This window comes from Emydura macquarii, unplaced genomic scaffold (genome assembly GCF_026122565.2).
Source record: "Emydura macquarii macquarii isolate MOO-44397 ecotype Brisbane River unplaced genomic scaffold, CSIRO-AGI_Emac_v2 contig_306, whole genome shotgun sequence".
NCBI classification, from domain to species: domain Eukaryota; kingdom Metazoa; phylum Chordata; order Testudines; family Chelidae; genus Emydura; species Emydura macquarii.
This window is the reverse complement of record NW_027130443.1, coordinates 8,623,298-8,649,425: the sequence shown is the minus strand read 5'-3', so window position 1 is coordinate 8,649,425 and position 26,128 is coordinate 8,623,298. Positions and strand designations below refer to the sequence as shown.

At 47.0% G+C, this 26,128-nt stretch overlaps 2 protein-coding genes across 3 annotated transcripts in view; one reads left to right on the top strand and one right to left on the bottom strand.

Annotated features, from left to right (window-relative positions):
• The window catches only part of UHRF1 (ubiquitin like with PHD and ring finger domains 1), a 63,588-nt gene that overhangs the window by 30,456 nt on the left and 7,004 nt on the right, over window positions 1-26,128 (bottom strand). For both annotated transcript variants that reach the window (XM_067558446.1, XM_067558454.1), the window contains exons 2-3: window positions 11,296-11,429; window positions 1,028-1,129 (exon numbers count right to left, since the gene is read on the bottom strand). The gene's annotated coding sequence lies outside the window, so the exon portion shown is untranslated. The remainder of the gene's footprint in view (window positions 1-1,027; window positions 1,130-11,295; window positions 11,430-26,128) is intronic.
• ARRDC5 (arrestin domain containing 5) lies at window positions 3,091-16,362 on the top strand. The gene is made up of 3 exons (XM_067562196.1): window positions 3,091-3,343; window positions 11,245-11,453; window positions 15,880-16,362. The coding sequence occupies exons 1-3, from the start codon at window positions 3,091-3,093 to the stop codon at window positions 16,360-16,362; spliced, it is 945 nt and encodes a 314-aa protein (XP_067418297.1).

Sequence of the window (26,128 nt, the reverse complement as noted above, 5' to 3'; positions counted from 1 at the left end):
TGCTCCTGTTAGCAAGTGTGGGGGGGCCCAGGCAGACTCTGCCATCTGATGACCTAAATCTACTATCCTCTCTAAAAGTAGATTTTAAAAATAAAAAACGATTGCAATCTCCTGTTGGCCTTTCTTCCCATTGCATTTTGGGATTTGCAGCACAGAGAACTTTGTCTCCGCTTTGTACCTGGAGACAGAGAGAGGTAGAATCCCTTTATGCCATCCATCCCTGCTAAATGTTGCATTATATAAACAGGGGCACAGAATTTTTAACTCTACTGACATACATTAAATTAGTAGAGTGTGCGGGTAAGGAACAGAGCTGGGGAAAAGACAACCTGCTTAACAGACAGGGACTGTCTCTCCCAGAAACTGTACATCCCACGTCTGCAAATCCCACAGCAGATGCTCCTTGTACGCGCGAATCCCATATTCTAAACATCGACATTATAAACACGCCGCGAGACCCAAGATGCCTCCCTGCCCGTTGGCATGTGCTGCTGTGGCACGACGTTTGCTTGGCACAGGCTTGCCCTCATTGCTTTGCACTTGGGAGGCGGGCTCAAAAGATCCCGTTTCCTCGCGGCTGTCAGTGAATAAGGAATCTGCAAATCGCTCCTCCCCACTTTCCACAATATACTTTTTTTTTTTTAAATGCAAAACTTAATTTGCTCCGTTCCAGAATCTCTTAAGGGTTACTAGGACTTTTGCAGTGACGATCTCTTCCCTATAGGACACCACTGATGAGACAACCTTCCCTCCCTCCTCTCGCTATAAATAACCCATCACAAACAAATGCAACAGTCACCCCACCACATCTGCAGGTTACATGCCAGCTGGTCCGGTTACAGGAGATCCGATGTTTGCAGAGACATTTCTGCTAGGGCAGGGAGGGGGAGAGAGTGCGGGGGGCAAAGAGCCTCCCGTTGGCCACAGGCTGCTCCCAGCTCACGTTGCAAATCCCTCCTGCAAATAAGCCACTTGCAACATTTCACCCTCAGCCGCTCTGCATTTCAGGGACCCCAGAGACACTCACCTTTTGCAATGGCTTGCTCTCGGACGCCTGCAATGGGATGGGCGGTGGGGAAAGCTGCCTGTTTGCAAAGGATGCTGCTTTCCGCTCAGCCTCCACAGCTTCCTAATTCAGTGCAATAGAGAGAGACAGAGAGAGAGACTTTGTTTTCAGGAAAGCGCTGCAGAAAACGCCAGGAGCCCGAGCCGCGCGCAGGCTGACCACCGCAGCCCCCGCCGCTACTGTTACCGCCCGCGAACCCGGCTGCCTTTGGAGTTTGGCGCGGAAAAACCCGGTGTGGGGCGGGCTCCTGCCGATTGGTGACTGGTGGCGGGAATGAGGAAGACGGGGAGGAGCCCACGGCGCCGTATAGGCCCTGCCCGGTCTCCTCCCCGGGGATGCGGAGCCCTGGCCGGGGTGATGGTTTTGCAGCAGCGGCAGCAGCACCTCCGTGCGTGCAGCGAAGTCTCTGCTAAGCGTCCAGCGATGCGATGCCCCCTGGCTGCACTGGGGTGCCCCCTGGGTGCTCTGGGGGGGCTAGGGCACACAAGCCAGCGCAGCACTGTAGAGGGAAGGTGCTGCTTGCATCCTGCCTGGGGTTTGGTTTGTTCCCACCCTGGCCACCATTACACGAGACCAATCCTGGCCACGTTTCAGTCAATTCCAGCCTGGCTTTGGAAGAGCTGAGCTCTCCCCTGGTAGTCAAATACACACAATTCCTCCGTTCACCCCCCCAAATCTCACCGCTCCCTTCTGCTCCACCTCTAGAGAAAACGCGGCCTGCGGCGGGGCACCACAGGGATGAAGGCTAACAGCGCACCGCAGTTACTGGGAAATAAGCCAGGGGCTAGATGGGACTCTGGTTCATGGTTGGAAGAGCCACCTGGAATAGGGCAAATTGGACAACCCCCTCCCGTGCATTAAACCCTGAATGCCATCTCCCTCGCCCACGATCCATTGTGATAACAAATGCTGCTCCGTCACCTCTGCCCTAGGCCACAGGTCTGTGGGGGAACCCCTCCAACCTACTGGGGATAAACACACCTGATTGAGCCCCTTTCCCCATTTCCAGTCTCCTCAGCAAGCACAGCCAATCAGAGCTGCTGCCTCTGGCATGCAGAACCGTCCCCTTCCCCTCAGGTACCACAGGAGATTTGGGTAATGAGGCAAGGAGCTGCTGGACACCTCATTTCCGCAAAAGGCATTTCCCAGCAGCTCAAAGCAGGTTCTGTTCCTTCCATCCATGAAGAAATGCTGAAGCGCCCATATCTGATACCATCATGCTCAAGTGCACGCTCTCTCTCCCTTACTCATCTCATCTCCCAGGATAACAGTTTAGCAAAAGTAATCTAGACATCAAAAGCACTTAAACAGGTGCTGAAATTGCTTCCCTGCTTTCCTGAATCAAGGTCAGTAACAGCACGAAAAGTTGGTCTCCAGGCAAAAGCCCAGCACTTCCCATGTGCCTAAAAAAAAAAAGCAAGAGAAATATGGAACATTCCTCAGTCTGAAACAAACTGGCAGAACAATGGACCTGAGCAAAGAGATTCCTCACAATACCTCATAAGACACTTGCTGCCAAAGGGTAATGTAATGCAAGCTCCAAGGAAACTTAGCAAAGACGAGCAGTGCCCTCCCGAGATGGTCACGAGCCCTCAAACTGTCTACCTGAAGTGTCGTTTCTCTCTAAGGAATTATTAAATCCCTGAAAGAGTCTCAGGATTTGCAAGACTGGGGTTTTATTCTCTGTTTCCCTCCCAGTCTTTGTCTGTCTTGTCTATTTAGAATGTAAGCGCTTCAGGGCCAATATTGAATATATTTGACCCCAGCACAATGGGGCCCTGATCTCAGTTGGGGCCTCTAGGCATTACCATAATACAAGTAATAAATCATAATGGGCCTCAAAAACATCATTACTGGGGACAAATCCTGAGAGCTGTTGGGCACCTGCCATTGCTATTGAGCCAAACAGAACTGCGGATGCTCAGCACTCATTGTCAGCGCAGTGATGTCACAAACCTTTGACATCACAGACACACACACATCCTTAAGAAGCACAGATCACATCTGGCTTCTGTTCTTCCCTGATGTCGGTGGTGAAATCGATTAACTTGGTGCTGCCTGAAGATCAGGTGTATTTGGCAGGCTCCAGCATAGATGGCCAAGTGATTCTGAGTCTTAACAATACTTTGATCGACCCCATCCTGAAGGTACAGCTGGTGGGAAGAGGCTATTTGGAGTGGAATGAAGAGATTAATGCTGACCAGGATTACAGCAGAGACATTGTCTGCAATAACAAGGCTGACTACATCAATAAAACAAAGACATTCAATATAGAAGGTAAGAAATTGGAACCATAGAGTTCAATGAACACAGAATAAAACCTCACTAATTTTGCACTAGTGAACACAGGAATTTCCAGATCAGATCAGATCAGTGATCAGTCTTGCTCGGTATGCTGTCATTATCCTAACTACTTAAGAGGAAAATGCAAGAAACACTACAGTAGGCAGTTATGGGGTATCCTGCACACAGGAAGAAATTCTTCCTAATCCTTATGAATTAGAGGTTGGTTTAAACCCTGAAGCAGGAGGCTAAAATTTGGGCATTTAAAAAAAATAATTTAATTTTATAACTCTGGATGATCTCATTATCCGTATAACAGTCCAGTCCCTTTTTTATCCCTTAATCCTGCTGAACACTTGGCTTCCATGAGGTTTTCATTTATTTGGATTTATTTAAAAAAAAAAAAAAAAAAAAAGTGTGGGTGAAAATAGTGGCATTGATGTCCCCAGGTTAATTGTGTATTTGTGCAGAAAAAGTATTTCCTTGTATCAGTTTTAAATTTGCTCCTTTCAATTTAATGGAATGTGCCCTTGTTCTTGTACTATGAGAAAGGGAAACCAGGAGACCCATGGAGAATCATTATATTTTGCAGATCAGGGCCAGTTTGAGACACCCTTGTTCTCATTGAGTAGTAATGTACACCATGCATAGTCCCATTAAAATCTATGGGTTTATTTGTGGAGTAAGGTACCACTCAATGTGAATAAAGGTATCGCAATCTGGCCCATAGTTAGTGTGTGTGTGTGTGTATATATATATATATATATATAGTCACAGTATTGCATCACTAAGGCCTTGTCTACACTAGGAGGTGTTTGCCAGTATAGTTATACCAGTATAGCTACACCAGCAAAATCCTTTGGAGTGAACACATTTATATTGGGATAATAGTGCTATTTCCCAGTCAGCATAACCTGAAACACATAATCACAGTTATACCAGTATAACTGCATCTACACTAGGGCTTCTACTGGCATAGCTATGTAAGCAAAAAATCACATCCCTAACTGACATATAGCTATGCCAATAAAACTTCTAAGGCCTGGTCTACACTAGAAAATTAGGTCAGCATAACTATGTTGCTCAGGTCTGTGAAAAATCCACAGCCCTGAGTGGCGTAGTTAAGCCAACCTAAATCCCAGTGTAGAAAGCACAAGGTTGATGGAAGAATTCTTCTGCTGACTTAGCTACCAACTCTCATGGAGGTGGATTACCTATGTCGCCAGGAGAATGCCTCCTTTCGGTGTAGGTAGTGTGTCTACATTGAAGCACTCCAGTGGTGCAGCTGCAACGACACAATCCTAAGTATAGACCAGGTCTCAATGTACTTTGTTCATTTATTTTGTCAACTGTCATTTTTAATTTATTTATGTGCTGGTAAATGTACCATAGTATATTTTGTAAAAATAATGAGGTCTCAATAATATGAGACCTCGCTATGGTTTATGCTGTTATATGCTTGCTAAGAGGCAGGGAGGTTATGTGGTACACAGAGGAGGTAAATGAAAATTAGTCAGGGTCTTACTGTGTTTTTATATACAGAATTTGCTGATCCCAAATGTTTAAATGAATATAGATGCAGTGGGGTTGTGAACTCCCCCTAGATAGTTAAGAGTTGAAGGTTAGGCTGCATGCTAATGCATTAAATCTTGGATTTGACCTATGACCTCCAATGGTCAGACATCAACTCCTCCTAGACTATTTAGGTTTAAAGTCTGTGCCCCACTAGAACGGTCATTTTGTCTACATGTGCAATCAACTCTTGGATTTGACCTATTACCTCTCACTGTGACATGCAAACTCCTATAAGTTGAAAGTTGTGCCAGGTGTTATTGTAAATATAGGGTAAAACTATCTTTCCAATATTTAGCATAATAATAAGTAGTGTTTCTATGACACTTTTCAACTCTAGATCTTAAAAGCCAAAGGTTTCAAAACTGGGTGCCTAAAGTCAGGTACTTAAATCCATATTTAATCTCCTAAATAAGTGGTCTGATTTTCAGAGATGCTAAGAAATCATAATTCTCAGGGTTTGTTTCAGGAAATTTACCAGCAGTCCTATAGCCATATAATTATACCACCATAGCTATGCAGTATAACTCCCCAGGTACACATTCTCTTTTGGGATTTAGAGTACCTTTTTCAGTTTAGCTTACGTCTCTTCAGAAATGGTCTAAGATAAACTGAAAAAAGGCATTCTAAATCCCACAAGAGTATGCGTACGTGGGGAATTCTACCAGCATAGCTTCAGCAATATAATTATGTCTCTATAGTTATGCCGGTAGATTTCCCCACGTAGACAAGCCCTTACTGAAGTCAGTGGTGCTCAGCTCCTGTGAAAAATCAGGTCTCATTAGATTTGATGTGGGAATCTTTAAAGTGCCTTGATTCAGGCCTTTATTTAGGTGCCTAAATATCGATTTGGGTGCCCAGTTTGTGGCACTTACATTTTAATGTTTTGGCCAAAGTACTTTACAGATGGGCAAACTGAGGCACGTATCAGGCTTTGGCTATGGTCTGTGTCCTCAATTGTCATGATACTTTGAGTATTTTCAATACCATCTGTCCTTCCACTAAAACCATAAAGGGTTGATATAAAACTCATAATGGACTTCAGGAAGTCATATGCCACAAATCAGAATGATGAAGTGACTCTATAATAAAAACCTTCCAAATGTTCTTTTGCTGAGGAACAGTACCACAATTTTCTGGACCTAATCCTGCATTCCTTAAACATTCAAAGTTCCCAGATGAAGTCAATGAGTGCCAAGGAATGGAGAATTGAACACGCTGCTATTAATATCACTTCGTTTATTAACACTCAGTGTTTGCTTAATTATTTATTCTGCCATCACCTTATTGTACATGAATTTGACCCTTTCACAGTTCATTATGAACCTGTCTCTGATCACCATGAAACTCTCAGAGCCACATTTATTTATTTATTTATTGATTTTGTAATGGACTGGGTTTTTTTTTCTTTTTAATCCTTGGAATCAACCCCAATCCTAGGTGCCTTGAGCCACCTTACCGTGAGATCATTGCTATTCAGGAAACAGGCTCATGCTGGCTGCCAGATCTGATCAGCAGCATCTGCAGGATCGTTAGAGCCTGCAAACCGCTCACTCCAGTTTTCTTTCCGTGCGAGGTCACCGCTCATCACCAAGAGTGAACCCCCCAGTCAGGACAAATAAGATCTGGAATTCACGTTGGTCACACAATCTGCTTCAGACTCTTCAAACTACCTGGTGGGCTGAAGGGCAAGACCTCTTGGCCCCATGGAAATCCTTTTATTTCCTGCACTGCTGTGAGTCACACCCCAATTCTCCAACCCCATCCCCACAGTCTACCAGGCCCATCACAGCCATCACCCGTAAGTTCTTAGGTCTCCCACCATCTTTCTGGCCAAGGAGCACTAGCTGGGACTCCTGGAGTCAGTCAACGCACTCAGAATACATCTACACAGCAAAAAAAAAAGTTGAGTGGGTCAACTGACTCAAGCTTATGGGACTCATGCGATAGGGCTAAAAATAGCAGTGTAGACATTGCCACGTGGCAGGAGCCTGGGCTCTGAAACCTAGTGAGGTGGGAGGGTCTCAAAGCCTGGGCTCCAGCCCAAATGGGAATGTCTGCACTGCTACTTTTATTCCCACAGCTCATGCCATACAAGCCTGAGTCAGTTGACCTGGGGTCTGAAACTCGCTGCCATGGGTTTATTTTTTTTTGCTGTGTAGACACACCCTCAGTCACCTGGAAGAATGACTGTTGGGCTCTGCAAGGTGTCCTCTCCCCCAGTGCCTTACTGCTCCAGTGTTCCCAGGTTTTGCTGGCCCAACTGTCTCCAGATCTATGATGTCATGAGACCCTCTCGATGGAATTAACTCTTTTTGGAGCAACTCCAGACCCCTTGTCTGCAGCTGCAGAGTATCCTCCTGCCGTGGAACCAGTTCTGTTTTGCTGTGTGACAGGGCACAGGACTTTGAGAGCCACTGACATGTAGGGAATCCAGCTGTGATGGGGCTCCTTGCACATCAGGAATCCAGGGGTGTTGGGAAGTTATGTTAATTGAATGTATGCCAATGATACCCAGAGCTCAGTGGTTCAGGAGCCAAATTAGCGATCAACATTACCCAAAAGAGTGACAGTAGTGTGGATTCATTGTTTGATAGATAGATAGATAGATAGATAGACAGATAGATAGATAGATAGATAGAATTCTCCCAGCAAAATGACTGGCCAAGTATTATTTTTGTATCAATTACAGTTGGTTAATGACATAATAAAAGCATGCTGCTGACTGGTTAATAACTTAGATTGATTAATAATTAAATCACACAGTGTTTTAATATCATGTGCTGCAAAGAGACACATTAAAAAGCCACCTGCAGCTTGCGAGCCTCAGTCTGAGTATCACTCTGTTAGGCTCTTTCCACAATTCTGTTCACCCATGTCAAGTATCCCACAACACATTACAAAGCTGAAGTCAGCTTTGGCATTAGAAAATAGGAAACCTGTCAAAGCAAAGATGCATGAAGACTCTCTACCAAGTACTGTTAGGGAGTACTTTCATGGCTCATCAACCTTTGGAATGTAAAAACAATGAGAGTCCTGTAGCACCTTAAAGATTAACACATTTCTGTGGGCATAAGTTTTCGTGGGCTGCAGCCCACTTCATCGGATGTATCATCACGAAAACTTATGCCCACAGAAATGTGTTAGTCTTTAAGGTGCTACAGGACTCTCGTTGTTTTTGCTGTATAGACTTACACGGCTACCCCTCTGGAACTTTGGAATGTAGTATTCAAAACGAGATGTGGGAAAGGACAGGGAAGTAACAAGGACAAAGTCGGCACAAACTAGTAGGTTAAACTTAAACTTTAAGCCGCATGCAAGGAGTTTTGTAACTTGTGAAATCACACAATAAATACTGCTAGCTGAAATGTGTCTCTTCGAAGCACACCTTCTGTGCTAGGTGAATACGCTGTGAGAATTGCTTCCCACAAGGAGGGTATGTATGTTTCAGATTGTATTGTTTTGTCTTTAGACAATGCATTTGGCTAAGCTCTGTGATTTGGTCTCTTGAAGATTTTTAAGAATGTATACAAACAATTGGCTACATCTTTCGTCAATACAAAGCAGAGGTTATTGTATCCCTATTCCCACTCTTCAGGCTGGGATGTGTGGGGAGAGTTCCCCTCTGCTGGCCCCTGCAGATCTCCTCACTGCCCAAGCCCAGTTACTTTATTTAGGCTGGGCACTAGGATAAGGATTTGCCCCTTACGGCAGCCTATGTATATACAAAGACAGATTATTAATCCCTAGGGCTACACTATCCTCATGGTGCAGACCCGTGCTCAGAACTCAACAGTGAAGCTGCGATAATGGAAAGAGCCCCAAGGGAGGAACACCACTGCACCAGCCTTCTCCACACAAGAAGTGACTCCCCTTCAGGATACGGCAGCCCTAGCTGACACAAGGGAAATGCAAACTACCCCTTCTTGCAGCAGCCTGGATGATCCTGGACCAGAGAGCATGGATCAGATTAATGAAACCAACAGCAACACGATCTCTTTTGCTTGCAGGAATTTAGCTCACAAATGACACATCTGTTCCTTGTTTATCTTCTTGTGCATTGTTATTAATTTGGCCTTAGTGGTGATTTTCAATGTTCTCTTTCCACGGGAAATGAGTCAGACAGGTAGATAATAGCGCAATCCAGCATTACATACCCATTTGCCACACAGAGAACAGAACTGAGCCCCAGACCTGTCTGGGAGCAGGTGGTGGCAGCCTCGTCACAGGACAATAAGGCTTGGTCTGCACACAGACTTTCACCAATTTAATTTAATCGATTTAGGCCTTGTCTATGCTGGTACATATGCCAGCAAAACTTTTGTCCCTCAGGGGTGTGAAAAAAACACACCCCTGAGTGACAAAAGTTCTTCTGGCATAAGTGCTAGCATAGACAAGGCCTTAGTTAAACCAGTGTAACCCTTGTGTGGATGCTTATTTCAGTTTAAAAGTGGTTTATTTTGGTTTAGCTTAAAGCTGTCCCTAATTGATTTAAGCTGAATCGAAATAAGTGTCCGCACAGCCCTTTTCCACCAGTTTAGCTAAATGTGTTTGAAATCACACTTTAAGTTTAAACCAGTGCAACTCTCTGCAATCAAAGTCTACACCACAGAGCCCGTAGTTCCCTAATGTAGATACAGTGTACGCCCACGGAAGGAGGAGTTCTTCTGGCATAGAACAACCCCTGCCAACAATGTTAGCTATACCAACAGAAGCACTCTTCTATCAGCACAGCTACGTCTACACGGGGGATTTTGTCAGCATAGCTATGTTCTAGGGGAGGTGGTTTTTTCATGCCGCTAACTGACAGAGCTACGCCAGTATATATTTTAAATGTGGTGTCTTAGGCCATGTTTACACCCACAAGCTTACAGCGGCATGAAAAAACCCGCTGGGAGAGCTCTTCCACGGACATAATAAAACCAGTCAGACGAGTGGCAGTAACTATCTTGGCAGGAGGGCATCTCTCACTGACATAGTGCTGTACGCACAAGCGCTTATGCCGGCAAAACTTATGTCGCTCAGGGGTGTGCTTTTTCACACTCTTGAATGACAAAAGCTTTGCCAACATAAGTGCTAGTGTAGATAGGGCCTTAGAAACGTGTCAGCACTAAGGCCCTGTCTAGACTGTGTGTTTTTCTTTGCACTGGTACAGTGCATCTACATGGTGGTTGCATTTATGTAGTGCAGAAGAACTGGTGCCCCAGTACCGCATACGGACAGATCTAAGGGACAGATTCTTATTTATGCCAAGGCCCAGTGACACCACCAGTGTAAAGGGGCTTTAAATTGGATGTTACATGTAATTTACTCCAGCTTTAAGGCACCTTCTTTACACTGCCAAAATGGTATCAAGGGGCCCTAGTGTAAATGAGAATAAGGTCTGAAGCAGTTCAGATTTCTGTTATAATCCCGATTGACGCCATTCGTCCACCATCTGGTAAATCCTTCACTTGGAAGGAAACAACAGCTAAACTCCCCTGTCAAGCAACCAGGATACCCATTTAAAATATGTTAAAACCTGAGGATTCAATGAGTTCATCTACAAGGATAACATCAATTAGCAGGATAAAATTCTAGCAGTCCCACACCATGTTGTAACTTTGTTCATCTGCAATGAGGATAGTTGATACCTTGTGTCAAAACTTAGATCCAGGAGGAGATAAGGCCTGACTGCACATCTAGAATACCAAATTATATACGTGATTAAAGACAGTAAATCCAAGAAGAGGAAAAGGGAGTTGAAAGATGGTCTTATCTGTTCAAAGTGAGACAAGGCCAAATTTAGCCCGGTGTGAGAAGGAAACCTCTCTATTAAATTCAATGTCATTTCACCTGCTTACACTAAAAACTGAATTTGAGAAAGAGGCAGAAGCAGAGACACTGAAATGATTTTCCATGGCCCTGCATTTTGTGTCGTCATTTACATTAATGCAAAGTGAAAGTAAAATACTATCTCTGGTGTGAGTGATCTGATAGCAATTTTACCCCTACTTTGCATGGGTGTAACTGACAACACAAAAAGCCAGGCTGTGGAGAATTAAGCTCTGTGAGGGTCTGTTGTATCCAGTGACACTAGTAAAAGAGAGGTGGATATTCCACACCTCTTAACTTCCATAGGGTTTGCGAGCTGTTGAGCACCTTTAATGCCTAGTGGGCTAAATAAAAGTTCAGCATTTGTCAGGAACAGGCCCCTCAAAAATAATTTGCAAGCTGCTGTCGGGTTGCATTATTAAAAATATTCCACAGAGAACACAAGGTGGCCCATAAATAAGAGGTGATCTCTTAGCTTGGTAAGTGAGGGAATGTCGTTTGGCTTTCAGATAACTGGCTGGGTTCGGGCACCCACACCTTTGATTTCCACTTCAACTTACCTCCCAGACTTCCATCGACATTCTCCAGCAAGATAGGCCGGGTCTCCTACTTCCTCCAAGCCTCCTGTGCCAGCCGCGAGCTCATCTTAGCCAAGCAGAAGAAATATTTACTGGTGCAAGGGACTTCTGGCATCCTGAGAGATAAAGTACAATCCCAGGTAAGATGAACATGGAATATCCTTCCTCTGACAGGAGGAGAGAAAGAGTGTCAAGGTCCTGTGCTGCTCCCAAGGAGGTCTAACTAGCCATTTGTGCCAGGCCCATCACCATGGTATCAGAATGCCCTTTCAGAACTACCTAAGCCCAAACAGGTGGTCTACACACAGAACCTAGAATTGTCTCTTCTCTTCCTTTTTCCAAGAGATTTAGTTTGGCCTGCTAGGTGCTTTGAAGATCAAGACCAGGACTTGGGAACTGATTCACGCAAATATGGGTCTCACAGTAAAGCCACCTGAATCAGGGCTGTCCACTCTAAGGGCATGGCTACATGCAAAAGTTGTACCACATACCACTTTAACTACACCGGTGTACTTAAAGCAGTACACCTCATCTCCACCCCACCCCAAAGTGGATGCAGTTATACTGGTATAAAGATGCTTACACCGGTAACAATAAAATAAGTCACACCTCTGATTGACATACATACTGGTACAACACTGGTGTGCAGACCAAGCACAAGAGTCTGTGCAAGACCTTCTCCCATCCTTGTCAGCTAAGGGGATGCAATCCCCTGGAAGGTAAAGGGTAGCAGTAGGGTAGCAAGTATGTTTGTGGAGGGCAGTTGGGGAATTAGTGGCTGGAGGTTTCCTATTAAACAGGAGAATGGGGGAAATAGGAAATGGGGAAAGAAGGAAACGCCTCAATTCCTCAGGGCCCTAAACCACGTGACACTGTAAGAAGCAAACATCACCCTAACATTTCAATCTGTCCCACGGGGACCCCTGTGACTCTAGGCTTGGCAGCATCGTTTGCCTCAGCCCCACCAGGGCTTTCTAGCCCAATCTGATATCCAACTGGCAGCCAGCGAAGTGATGGAGCATTGGAGTAACGTCGTCTCATTAGCCCATGCTGGCAACAGATGAGCTACAGGTGTTGCCCATGGCTTCCTTCTCAAGTGTACTGGTTGAACTTTCCTGATATTTCTAGGGAGGTTTAAAAAACAAACAGGTGATGGGGAAAAAAAAACTTCCAAGCCTTCTCTCTACATCATAAAGCAGCAAATAAGTTCATGCAACCATTATCTGTTTCCTTTGAAGATCATTTCTAAAATGACAATGATTTAAACAATGCATTTAATCAACAGACACAGTGCAATCAATGTTTGCAGTTCCTTGGCTATATTACTGAGAGAAGCCAATAAGCATCATCAGATGCATCTTGAATAATTATCGGTAATAAATGCAGAAAAGACAGAAGTGTTCAGTTAATATTTCTGTTCTGTATTTGGGAAACAAATAGACAATGTAGTCAGATCATATTCTGATGATGACACTCCTTGCGCTAGTATCTCAGGAGGATGTTAAACAGCAGCTACGATAGTTAGACATTCAGCAGGTCAAGATAACGTGTATCCAAGAGTTGTAAAAGAACTGAGTCAGGTGCTCGCTGGACCATTAATGTTGATTTTCAATAAGTCCTGGAACACTGGAGAAATTCCAGAAGACTGGAAAAAAGCTAATGTTGTGCGAATATTGGAACTAGGGGTGCTGCTGCACCCCCTGGCTTGAAGTGGTTTCCATCATATGCAGGATTTACAGTTTGGTTAAATGGCTCTCAGCTCCCACACTGTACAAATTGTGCCAGCACCTCTGGACCCAGGTAATTATAGGACTGACGTCATCCCAGGTCAAATAATGGAACGGTTGATACAGGACTCAATTAATAAAAATTAAAGGTGGATCATATAATTAATGTCAATCAACAACGGTTTATGGAAAACAGATCCAGTCAAATTACTATATTTAATATATATTTTTGAAGACATTACATATTTGGTCGATAAAGGTAATAGAGTTGATGTAACATACGTAGACATCTGTAATGCATTTGACTTGGTACCACATGACATTTTGATTTAAAAATCTAAACATACAAAATAAACATGCCTCACATTAAATGGATTAAAAACTGGCTATCTGATAGGTCTCAAAATGTAACAGTAAGCAGGGAATCATCACTGAATGGGTGTGTTTCTAGTGGAGTCCTGGAGGGATCAGTTCTTGGCCCTACATTATTTAATATTTTTGTCAATGACCTGGAAAAAATATAAAATCATCACTGATAAAGTTTGCAGATGACATAGAAATTGGAGGAATGGTAAATACTGAAAAGGACAGGTTCGCTTGGTAAGCTGGGAACAAGCAAAACAATATGTTTTTTATTAAGGCTAAATGTAAATGTGTACGTCCAGGAACAAAGAATGCAGACCATACTTACAGGATGGAGTACTCCATGCTGGGAAGCAGTGACTCTGAAAAAGATTTGGGGGGCGTGGTGGATAATCAGCTGAAGCTCCTAGTATGAAGCTGTGACCGAAATAGCTAATGCAATCCTTGGATGCATAAATGGAGGAATCTCAAGTAGGAGCAGAGAACTTGGAGAGGGTTCAGAGAAGAGCCATGAAAATGATTGAAGGATTAGAAAACATGCTGTATAGTGATAGACTCAAGCAGCTCAATCTATTTAGCTTAACAAAGAGATGTTTAAAGGGTGACTTGATTACAATTTGTAAGTACCTAGATGGGGAACAAATGTTTGAGACTGGGTTCTTCAATGTCGGAGAGAAAGGCCTAACATGATGCAATGGCTGGAAGTCGAAGCTAGACAAATTCAGAAATAAGAAAATAAGGCATAAATTTTTACCAGTGAGGGTCATTATCCATTGGAACAATTTACCAAGGGTCATGGTGGATCCTCCATCACTGGCAAATTTTTAAATCAAGATTGGATGTTTTTCTAATAAATGTTCTCTAGGAATTATTCTGAAGACGTTCTATGACTTGTGTTATACAGGAGGTCAAAGTAGATGATGACAATGGTCCCTTCTGGGCTTGAAGTCCATGAATCTATGAATCCATGCTCCATGCAGAGTCAGGAGAAATCTGCTTCCCCCTCCTCCCAGCAACACTGGTTGCTGAGGCAGCCAGAATCTGCAGAGCCCCCTGGGCCTAGGCGGATGTAATAGCTTCTTTTCGGGAGTGTCACATGTTCCTAAGGATGTGAAGTAGGGGCAGAAACAGGATTTAACACTAAAAAAGAGAAGAGGGTTGATAGTGGGTTTCATTGGATTGAACCCTAAAAAGTGCAGATGTTTGTGCAGGGAACATAAGCATCCCAGCTAAAATGGTACAGGAAATAAAAAAAGACCCTGAATCATTCAGCATCTCAAGGTTTTCAGTACACAGCATCCTCACACATCATTTTCCTTGAACAAAGGCTATGCATGTTCTTATTGCATGGTTAGATTCTTACATATTACACAGGAATCAATCATGAAAATCTGACTGTGCCGGGATAACCGTACTCACGTGAGTAGTCCTACTGAACTCAATGGGTGAGTACCGCTACTCATATGCATCTGCATCTCTACAGGATTAACCCATTCAACTACAAACTCATTAGGGTAGGGACACTGGGCCTGATTCCCATTTACATTCAAGCCCCTTTACACTACCAGAATCTGGAACATAGAGCCAAACGCTGCTCTCTCTCTCTCTGGTATAAATCAGGATTAACTCTATTGCAATTGATGAGATTATGGTAGCGTAAGTGAGCTGTGAATCAGGCCTATGGCCTTATATTACGTGACTAGTATTACTGACAGCATCCGGCCCATACGCACTTAAGGCGTGGTGTAAATAATGCAGTGATTCGTAGCCTTATTGCTATCTTTATCTTTTTGTTTCAAATGACACCTTCAGCAATTTCTGCCCTCTTCCTTCCTGAGGCGCGCACCAGGAGATAACATTTCTCTGCCCCACAGCGTGGGTTACGTGGCTTTATTCATTCTTGTTTGTAACATGCTCTGAGGTACGTGGATTGAAGGGGCTAGAGAAGTGTGACTATTAACGTTATGCTTTTGCTTTGGGGCCTGAGCCCTTGACAGTGATCTTTGCACTGCATGCAAACTGCCTGTGTTACCAACATCCCCTGAACTGGGGACCCGCACTGCTAGCCACTGCATCGAGATGGTGAAAAAATGCTACTTTTAACGGTCCCTTTGTGGCCTCCCCCTGAATTTGGTGTAGATATATATTGTGTATATTTCCCTTGTTCTCGACTGGATGGAATCAGGACTGCTAAGCTGTGTGTCATATGCCCTGTACTGCTAACAAAAATTCTCCTTTAGCACAAGTGACAGGGGCCTGTGGAGAAGGACGTGAGCTCTATCCTCACTGCTTCTATGAAATACCAAGGGCCACACATGCAGCATGAAATTTTGGGTGTTTGCAGATTTCTTTCAATGTGAAGCAGCCTCTGATCCTGCACCTGCAGTTCCATGTGTGTGTAAGGATCCTAGGTGATCACCTTGTATCCTGTAGAAGACACTCACCACACTCTCTCTCCCCCTTCCCCTCCATGCAGTGCCCTTTGGTGGTGGAAGTCGACAAGGACGTGCCTTATCACTGCTGCTTCAGCCACGGCCTCGTCATCCTCCGGGTTTCCCTGGTGAAAAACACATTTGCTCCTGGTGAAAACATCGTCTTCACGACAGAGATCGACAACCAGACGGGCAAGTCCATCAGGAAGGTGGTTTTTGCCTTGTACTCCATCATCCTCTACCTGGGCTACACCGTCAGGGCAGAACGGCGCTCCTTGGAAGACCGAAACGAACTGATGAGGCTGGAGTCCAGGACCAAGGTAGCCCCCTTTGAGGTCACAAGGATCACCAGCATGTTCTCCCTGCCCAGGCTGCTGTCCATCAGCAGCTTGTCCATAGCCAACGAAATCATGGAAGTCCGATATGAGCTGATAGGGACTGTTTACCTTCCCTGGTCCATGACCACAGTTGTGGCCAAAGTGCCTATCATCATAAGAACCACAACTGCAGGCACCCCTGAGGACTAGCAGAGGGGTGCAGATCTAAGTGACCATGTGGACATACCCAGCATTTTCAGAAGAATCTCTATACAGCGATCCAGGAACCAGTTTGCTAAGGTCCAGATAATAAAGGTTGGCTGTGACACACTCGTGTGCCAGCTGTCTGATTTCACAACAGGGCTTTGCACCAGAAGTTTCTGGATTGAGCCGAGGCACCAGAATGAGTCCAAAACCGAGAGAGGGTAGGGCTAGCTCTGACCCAGGAGCCGGGGGAGAATACAAAGAGACGCTGCATGCCTCCCAGCTGAAGGAAGGCAGTGTGGTCTAGTTAGATCCGAGGACTGGTCATCAAGAGACCTCCCTTGAGTTCTAATCCTAGCTCTGCTGCTGACTCGCTGGGTTAGTGACTTTGCTTCTCTGTGCCTTGGGTTCCTCCTCTATAGAATGGGGATAATACTAGAGCAGATCCACAGGCTCACTCCCCTTCCCCACCCAGCCAAGTGTCTTGTGGCATGGTTTTTCTGGATGTGAGAAGGAAAACCCAGGTCAGTGGCCTGGGATCAGGAGGACACATGCCCTTTAAATAGCTGGTCCCGGGACACACACACCCTGGGAGCAGAGACAACATTAGATAAGTCCCTCCACCTAAAGATGTGCAGCTATCAAGTCTGGGGAAGAATGGAGGAGCAGGTAGGGGTGGAGAACTGACAGGTTGAGAGCCAGCAGGCTGGGAAAGCAGCCAAGAACAAGCCAGCCTGCCTGCTGATTGAGGAGGCTGGGGAGAGAAATCAGGTTGAGTGGGATTGCATGTGGAGCCTGGGGATGGGCAGGGCCCATGAGTGGGAGACCAGAGGCTGGGAAGGCACTAATGGAGCCACCAGGATGGGAGAGGGGACCCAGCAGCAGGTATGCAAGGAGCAAAAGACGCATGAGACCTCTCTGTGTCTAGTGCTGCAGGAAGGAGGCTGCAAACTGAAACAATCCCCTAGCCAGGAAAACAATATAGGGCCTAGCTGGAGAGACTGCAGCTGGGCAAGGAGGGAACCACAGAACTGCAGCCAGGTGCTTGACTGGAGCATCCCTATGGCTCTCTGTTTTCAGCTTTTAACAATTTTTACCAAAAAATCCCCAGGTTTTACAAAAGCTATTATCTGAGTCCTCCCACTTTTCATCCGAATTTTGAAGCAGTCAAGTCCATGAAAAGACTGCGTAAGTTCAGAACATCCAGTCCCTTACAACAGGTAGATGTGTTTATGTTAACATAAATTAGTCTTAGTGTACATGTGAGGCCGTCTGTTAAAGTAAGACAATATGGCGGGGAAGAGACACACATACAGACATGCACATCCATGTGGATATACCAAAATGAACCATAACATTAACCTGCTTTTACTTTCAATACTCTTATTTTTCTCTATTTGTTGCTTTTATTTCTGTCCTCTAGTCCCCCAATATGAACCCGGATATTCACCCAGAAAACTGTGAAGATAATTTGCACCAATTTTCACCCGTTTTTAGATGTTTGTAATAAAAACGGATCAACTCCCAAAATGAAACAAAATAAAAATGGAAAATGACGGCCCTTGAGTATCCCCCAGGCTTCGTACAGAGCAATAGCGCCTCTGGGGGCCCCTGCTCCAGGAGCTCCCTCGGACAAAGAGGGCTTGCTGGGACTAAGGCACATGGTGGGAGCGACCCCCACCAGATCTAACTGGACTACCGCAAAAGAGGACTTGGAGAGAGAGCATCCCAGGGAGGGGGATACGTTAGCTGGAGACAGCCCAGCACTGGCTGTCGGTGACACTGAGCCAGGCACACCAGACTTGTCGCTAATCACAGAACCTCTCAACCCAGTGCCATGGGATGGCTGACTCCACTCAGCAGAAAGGAGAGGACACAGAATGGCCCTGTCACCCTGGCTGGATGGGGGGGGGGGGGAGGGATTTATTATATTTTTTAACATCAATACGTCAGAATCATAATAATTCATGTGAGATATGCCATGTCAGGTACCGTTAGAAAGGCTATAATGTGCCCAGTAAGATGATGATGTTTATGTTCATGTGTTATATGTGTAATGGAAGTTATGGATATGGTTGATATATTTGTATTTCAAATTGTGCTGTGTCTGGGCGACACCACAGACAGGAGGGCTGCAGCACTAGCCTGCTTAATGGCCCATTAAAGAAATTCACAGGTGCAATGGGCCCAGGAGGAGAAGCCAGGGACACACCTGATGAGCCACCAGGACTTACTCATGTGACTCTGGACTCCATCTTATTCCTGTAAATTTCCACAAGCAGCATGGCAAAGGCCAAAGGACATAAAAGGCAGCTGCACGACATCCATTTTGTCTTTTGTCTTCAGCCAAGCTCTGGACCAACTCATCTATAACTGAACTGAAGCTGTGAAACAAAAGGACTGAGACCCATCCAGGTACTGGCTGTACACCAGAGGGACTGTACAAGCCTGCAAACTCCACACTTCTATTAGAAACCTGATATATATGGACTTTCAAATCAATTGTATTTGTCTGATTGCTTTAATCCTTTAACATTCCTCTTATAGTTTTTCTTTCTTTGTATAATAAACCTTTAGTTTCAGTTACTAAAGGATTGGCTGGCAGCGCGGTATGTTGGGGAAGATCCAAACTCATATTGATTTGGTGCTGTGGCTGAGTCTTTGGGGTCAGGAGGAACCTTTCTGGTAAGAGCACAGAGTTAAATAACTGGTCTCTTTACTGGACCTAGTGTCTGACTGGGAGCCAGAGACTGAAATGCAGTAAAGGGGGCTGTGTATATTTGTATTTTGGCTTCTTGATAACCAGTGTGGGGAATCAGAAGCACGGTTTGTGGCTGGTTGGGAAATCTGACTTCAGTGTCACCCACCAGTGCTGGGAGAATCTGCTCTTCTTTTGCAGCCTGCCCTGACCTTGGCATTTTCAGGTGGCTACCCTAGGCACGGATGGGTCACAGGCTCCACAAGACCATCAGATACCAGGGCATCAGAGACAGCATCAAGCCTGGGCAGAAGGCTTCGTTTGACACCCCATCCCTTCCTCGCCTCCCTAAGAAAGACAGAGGTGAAGGATCACCTTGGTAATCTGAGGAGTCCAGGGGGCTGGGGTTAGTCCTGCACCCTCCTACCTGCTTCCCTTCTGCCCTGGTATGAGGAGTGCATGCCCCACTTTCCAGGCCTGCTCCCATTTCTTGGTTGAAGACGGGTTGGGATGCTGCCCTGGTCCCATCTGGACTATTGTGGCTGTACTGAGACACACCTGCAGTAAGGCCTTCCCCTCCCTCACCTCTCTAAGGAGTGGGAAACATAGAGAAGGGCCAGAAATCTGCCTCAGTGGCAGGGTAGAACTGGGGAGTAGGGGACGATCCACTGGCTACTGGGAGAAGGGACACAATAAATCTTCAGGCCTGGTCTTGGTGTTGCCTTACGCCCCCCAGCCCGGTGAACAGTGCCAGCACAGGGGGAATCCCAGCAGAAGGAGGGGGCACAGGCAGGAGTGGTTGGGCCTGGTCATTTCTCATGGCTAAGGTTAAGGTTCTGTTAGCTATTTCTAGTCAAAATCACACACAGGTTGCAGACGATAACCAAAAATTCACAGGAGCTGTGACCTATCTGTGGCTTTTACTGACTGTAATAGGGGTGGGGACCAATGGCTGGAGGGGGGGAGTGACAGCTGGAGCCCCCACTGCCATGGGGGGAGGGTGCATGGTTCTGGCGGGGGACAGAGGCGCACAGCCCTGGCCACTGACAGCTGAAGCCGAAGAAGTCGCGGAGGTCCGGTAAAGTCATGGACTCTGCAACTTCTGCAACTAAATTGTTTTCTTCTTGCCATAGGCTCCACTAGGAATATGGCAGGGGTGTGCACCCCTGAGGGCTGCCTTGTCAACTCCCGGGGATGGCTCATCACCCGGCAGACTATGACCAGGGGGAGGTGCAAGCCACTTCTCCCCAGCAAGGCTGAATCTGACCCTTCAGCTCCAGCTGTGGTGTTCGGGGCCACGCTGACGTTTGGCGTACGAGGGGCTGCCTTTGAAGGAGCTGCTCCACTGAATCTCGGGTTGTTCTGTAAGGTGCCCCGTGTCCCAGCTACAGCAGAACTGGGCCATGGGGAGCTGGTGCAGGGGGTGCGTGGGCCGTGTGAACTCCCTACACTGCTGACTCTTTGGGACCCATAAATGCACAGACCCACTAGCCAAACCCTCTGCAGAGAGGGGCCACTCCGGCAGCATGGCCTGTTCCAGTCCTTAGGGCGGACGAGCAGCTATAGAGTGGATCCACGGCTTCTCTGTAGCCTGGAGAGGAGGATTCCTCCCCACCATGCCCCTGAGGATTCCCAGCACCCAGTCCAGGGCTGGGAACTAGAAAGCACAGGCATACCTAGTGCCAAGTACAGTTTGTTCTCTTCACGAGGGCAGGCAGGACAAGCCATGGCAGCTCCCGCGCGGTGTTTAAAGGATATTGCTCCAGCAAGAATGAGTTCTGTGCCCTGCCTCCACCTACACCTCTTCCCTTGCTCTGCTCAGGGATCTGCATACCTGACATTCTGGGGGCTACCAGGCCGTTTTAGCACCAGGGCATGCCAAGCTCCTTCCACCCCAGATGATGGCCTTGGCCAGTAGCTCCCAAAGGGGTGAGGATGGGGAATGTTTTTAATCCGTGCTATCAGCTGAAAATATTTCTACAACCTTAGAACCTTTCTACCAAGGAGCCTCCGCAGGGGAGAAGAGAGGAGTGTGAGAAGGTGGATTCCCAAGGCAGCAGGGGAAAGAAGGGTGCAGGAAAGCCAGCCAGTGTTTTATTAACCCTTCGCTGCTTGCAGTGGCTAGCAAAGTGGGTACTAAGTAACGTCATTCCTCAGCACCTGGAGGAGGGGCACCCACGCTCTGTGGCACCAAGAGCCCCTCGAGTGACCCGCCCGAGAGCCACGCTTAATTTACGTGCCATTTAGAAACCAAAGCCGAGTGCTGCCCTCACAAATAGTCTTTGCTCGTCCTTGCATCTGCCTTAATAGACAGCCGGGAATGGATCGCCGGCAGAGTTTGCCCACACATCCAACCTACGGTGGATCAGTGATGGCTTCCCCACCATGGTTACACTGTGCTTGCAGATGTGGGCCGCCTTTTAGGAAGCTCTGGGTCACAGGCGACCCTTCGGCTGCAGCACCTCGCGGACTGTAGTTCCCATGCAGAAGATGCTGGGCTATATGGGGGAAGCATACGGCCTAAGGCCGTGATCCAGCAAGTATTTCTGCATGGCCAGACCCATGCGCCTGCCTGGAACCCAACTGACGAGGGGCAAATGCGATTGAGGGGCAGGAAGCTGGAGAGAGGGTGAGGAGTCATAGGAGGTTCTCAAGGAAGTGTTTGGGGGCAACTGAGGGGCACAGCTGGCACCAGAGCAGGGATGGGCGGCTGCACAGCGGCTGCTGGGGTGTGGGGACCCATGGATCATCAGATAGGATCAGTGAGGAATTTCCCCCCACCCTGTTATGATGCAATGTTGCACAATGACTGTAGGTATATTTATGGAGGCTTGATGCCTTCTTCTACATACTGCACTACCCATTGCTGGAGGGCTGGTCTGTTCTGCCTTGCCAATGCCTATATCCAGGTCCCTTTCACCTCCACATAGAACTCTTGCCCCCTTTGTGCCCCCATGCACCCCACCCTGTTCAGAAAGCCCTCCTTCGAAAGAGAATTCATGGAACCTCAGTTGAAATAAACCCACAACAGACCTTTTCAGGCTCCTGTTATATATCTCACTGTCAGATGGCAGTGCAGGGGTTAATTCAGGTAGCTTCCTGCTCCACTTCTCCCAGTCCAGTGCTGGTGTTGCTGGGAACAAAGGGCTTGGGGGGGTATCTTTTAAAGGCAAAACACTGCATGGTGGGATGGGATCAGGACTGGATGATCTGGGGCATCTTAGGGATAATCCTGCAAGCACCAGTCACCCGCCTGACGGCAACGCAACCTAAATGAAAGTACCAGGATCAGGAATTGCGGGGAGGGGCATGCCCTTTCCCCCTTTTTCATCCTGCTGCCTCCTTCCTGCTCTGCTCCCCAGCTGCTGATCAGTGGTGGCTGGGATCCACCAGGAGGAGACAAAGAGGGCACCTAGTTTCTTAACATCTCTTGTGCAGCCCAGGGTCACTGCAGGGGAATCTTTGCTCAGTCCCTGTACTTACTCCAAGTGGATGTTTGATAATCCAGCCGGTCTGAGGGCAGATATGAGTGTCATGTAAGCGGCCTGATATTCGGTATGGGCAGTGTGTGATGCGACAGAAGAGGATCTGGGTAAGGGTCTAGCAGAAGGGCTGAGCAGGGTGTGACTGGGGCCTGGCCCCTTGGAGCACAGTCAGAGCTGGTGCAAAGGGAGGGGTGTCTTAAAGTCATGTCTGTCTGCTCCGGGAGAGGAGCAGCAGAGTCCTCATCCAGGACAGCAAGCCCGCTGATAAGCCCAATTAGCAGCTGCATCAGAACAAACCATGCCAGAGTATTTCAAAAGCACACGCCCGTCTGCTCCTGGGTAGCAGCTAGACAGCTAAGCCCCCTGTGGATCCCACCCTTAGCCTCTCTGTACCTTAGTTCTCCATCTGGAAAGTGGGGATAACAGCAGGGGTGTTGTGAGGATAAATATATTATATTGTGCGGCTCAGATACTTCAGGGATGACAGCAAGAGAAGCACTCTAGACAGATTATCCACAAAGGACAGGTGCCCATGCAAACCTTTGCTATCATATCGCAAGAGCCTGGGATACATTTTCAGGACATCCTATCGTTGCAGACACGAACACGGCCGATCTGCCATTGGGCAAAAGGCCTCATGTTGGTGTTTTGACTGACCTCACTGTACACTGAAGACAATAGCTATAACCCTTGGGATATGCACACCCATCCCACCTGCCACTTAGACAGCAGACAGCAATTCAAATCCAGCCAACCAATCGCTGTGCCACATTACTGTCCCATGTGCAGCACATTTAGATTGCTCCCAAGTTGCACAGGCTGTTTACATCACGTGAATGGCATAACAGACGCAGTCTCATGATGTTTTCACCATCATTTCTGAAACTGACCTATTTAGACTCCCTTTCACCCACTGACAGTTAACTCACACCACTCACCACTTCATCTACGAATGAGATAAGTCACATGCAGTCCAATTTGCAAAAGTGGCAACTGACTCTGGGTGTCCACCTTTTTGGCTACTTAACTTCAGAACCCATTCATTTCTGTGCATATTGTGGAACACGTGAAAATCATCCCCTGGGTCTCACCCAAAAACTACGATACTCAGAGTAATGAGTCCACTTTAGAATACGCTGGCCTCAACGCCTTGTTGTGTGACCTAGTTTCCCCCACTGTGATATGGGGCTAACAATGAGTGTTGTGCAGCTTAGCAAACGATTGTTTGGAACAAGCTTTGAGATCCCAGGATGAAAGGCGCTACAGAAAAGCACAGTATTTGTTATTTTTATTATGATTATTTCCATCACAGAAGCACCCAGACTTCCCACTCAAGATCAGGGACCTGTTACGCTGGACACTGTACAAACATAAAAATAAAAGTCCCTGCTCCAAAGAGCTCACACTTCACCTGAGACTCATTAGGTCATTTCATGGTTGTGCAAAACTGAGGCATAGTCACGCATCTCAGCCACTGCTGCTTCTGCCGCTCCGTAGCCAGCTAAGATTTTAGGGACCAGCCAACTCCCTCTTTAGCAACAGGACCGGTGCTCAGGGCAGGAGAGGACTGGAAGGTAAATATTCTGGCTTACTAGACCATGCACCCCAGTTCTTTGAGGCACTTCGCACCCATTGGATTGCTCTCAGGTCTATTTATGGGGTACCCCATAACATTTGGGGTCTCTGGCTAGTTTACAAGCTTCTCTGAAGGAACCAGGTTGCCCTCCTTGGTACAGAGCAGCAAGGATGGGCATTGGGGTGGCATGGAAATGAGATGCAGTGTGTGGCGGCTCAGGGATTTAAGCAATGGGAGTTCATGGGGGTGGAGAAGGCAGTGTGCGGGAGGTTGTAGACAGGGTGGGTTTCATGGGGGTGAAGCTAATTCCGATAGTTCTGCAGTGGACAGAGGAAAGAGATAAGGCGAGCTGGGAATTGCACCAGTACCACCCTAGCCAATCAGCTGGGGGCAGAAGGACTCAGGGTCCCAGAAGCATCTCCAATGAGGAATACATCACAAGCACTGTGAATGTGCACACCAAATTGCCACAGTGCCCCCAACCAGGGCCCAAGCATAATTTTTTCGGGCCCACTACAAACTTTTAACACGGGCCTCCTCCTGTAAATGGGGGTAATGGGGGTTGCAGCCTGGGCCGGGCCCCCAGGGCCTCTGGGCCCTGGTAAAGTGTACTCTTTTTCCCCGCCATGTGGGGGCCCTGTCTGGCACCTAAGTCTGGACTGGAGGGAGGCACCTATCTCCACTCCAGATTCACACTTGTGAACCCTTTCCTGGAGTTAGGTGCCTAAATCCAGGCCAGCCCTTACTCAAGTAAAACGGTGAGGGTCGTGATTCCTGGCTTACAAACGTTAGCCCAGTAGTTAGAGCACTCAGCCAGGACTGGAGCCGTGGCACTGGAGTCTGTCTCTCCCAGCTGTGAGGTGAGTGCCCCAACGACTGGCCTATAGAGTCACTTCAACGCTCTCTGTGGCCCAGTGAGTATTTAAGGGAACACAAAGGGGAGAGATACCAGACCTACCCCAGAATACCGCACAGCCCAGTGGACGTAGCACGCTCCTGGAAGGTGGGAGACCCAAGTTGAAATTCGTCTCCACATCTGGCAGAGGGCGGATTTGAAGCCAGGATTTAGATGTGCTCAGAATACGTCTAGCGGATCAGGCCCCGAAGGCGGAAGAGGTGAGGGAATGTCTAGTTTGCGAATCCCACCGGGGCTAGATATGAGTTAGGTGCCGAGTTGCTGGACAGTGACAGGAATGCGTGGCCAGCCACTGACACTCCGGTACTTTGGGGACTTGAATGAAGGAAATGCAGGAATCTGAGGATTTGATGCACATACAGCACTAGCTAGTGACTGAGCAGGAGTTCTGTGAAAGCTAGTGGTGCCTAAACGTTGGACTTAGGTGCTAAAGTAGCAGCTAGACAGCTAAGCCCCCTGTGGACCCCACCCTTAGCCTCTCTGTACCTTAGTTCTCCATCTGGAAAGTGGGGATAACAGCAGGGGTGTTGTGAGGATAAATATATTATATTGTGCGGCTCAGATACTTCAGGGATGACAGCAAGAGAAGCACTCTAGACAGATTATCCACAAAGGACAGGTGCCCATGCAAACCTTTGCTATCATATCTCAAGAGCCTGGGATACATTTTCAGGACATCCTATCGTTGCAGACACGAACTACGGCAGATTTGCCATTGGGCAAAAGGCCTCATGTTGGTGTTTTGGCTGACCTCACTGTACACTGAAGACAATAGCTATAACCCTTGGGATATGCACACCCATCCCACCTGCCACTTAGACAGCAGACAGCAATTCAAATCCAGCCAACCAATCGCTGTGCCACATTACTGTCCCATGTGCAGCACATTTAGATTGCTCCCAAGTTGCACAGGCTGTTTACATCACGTGAATGGCATAACAGACGCAGTCTCATGATGTTTTCACCATCATTTCTGAAACTGACCTATTTAGACTCCCTTTCACCCACTGACAGTTAACTCACACCACTTACCACTTCATCTACGAATGAGATAAGTCACATGCAGTCCAATTTGCAAAAGTGGCAACTGACTCTGG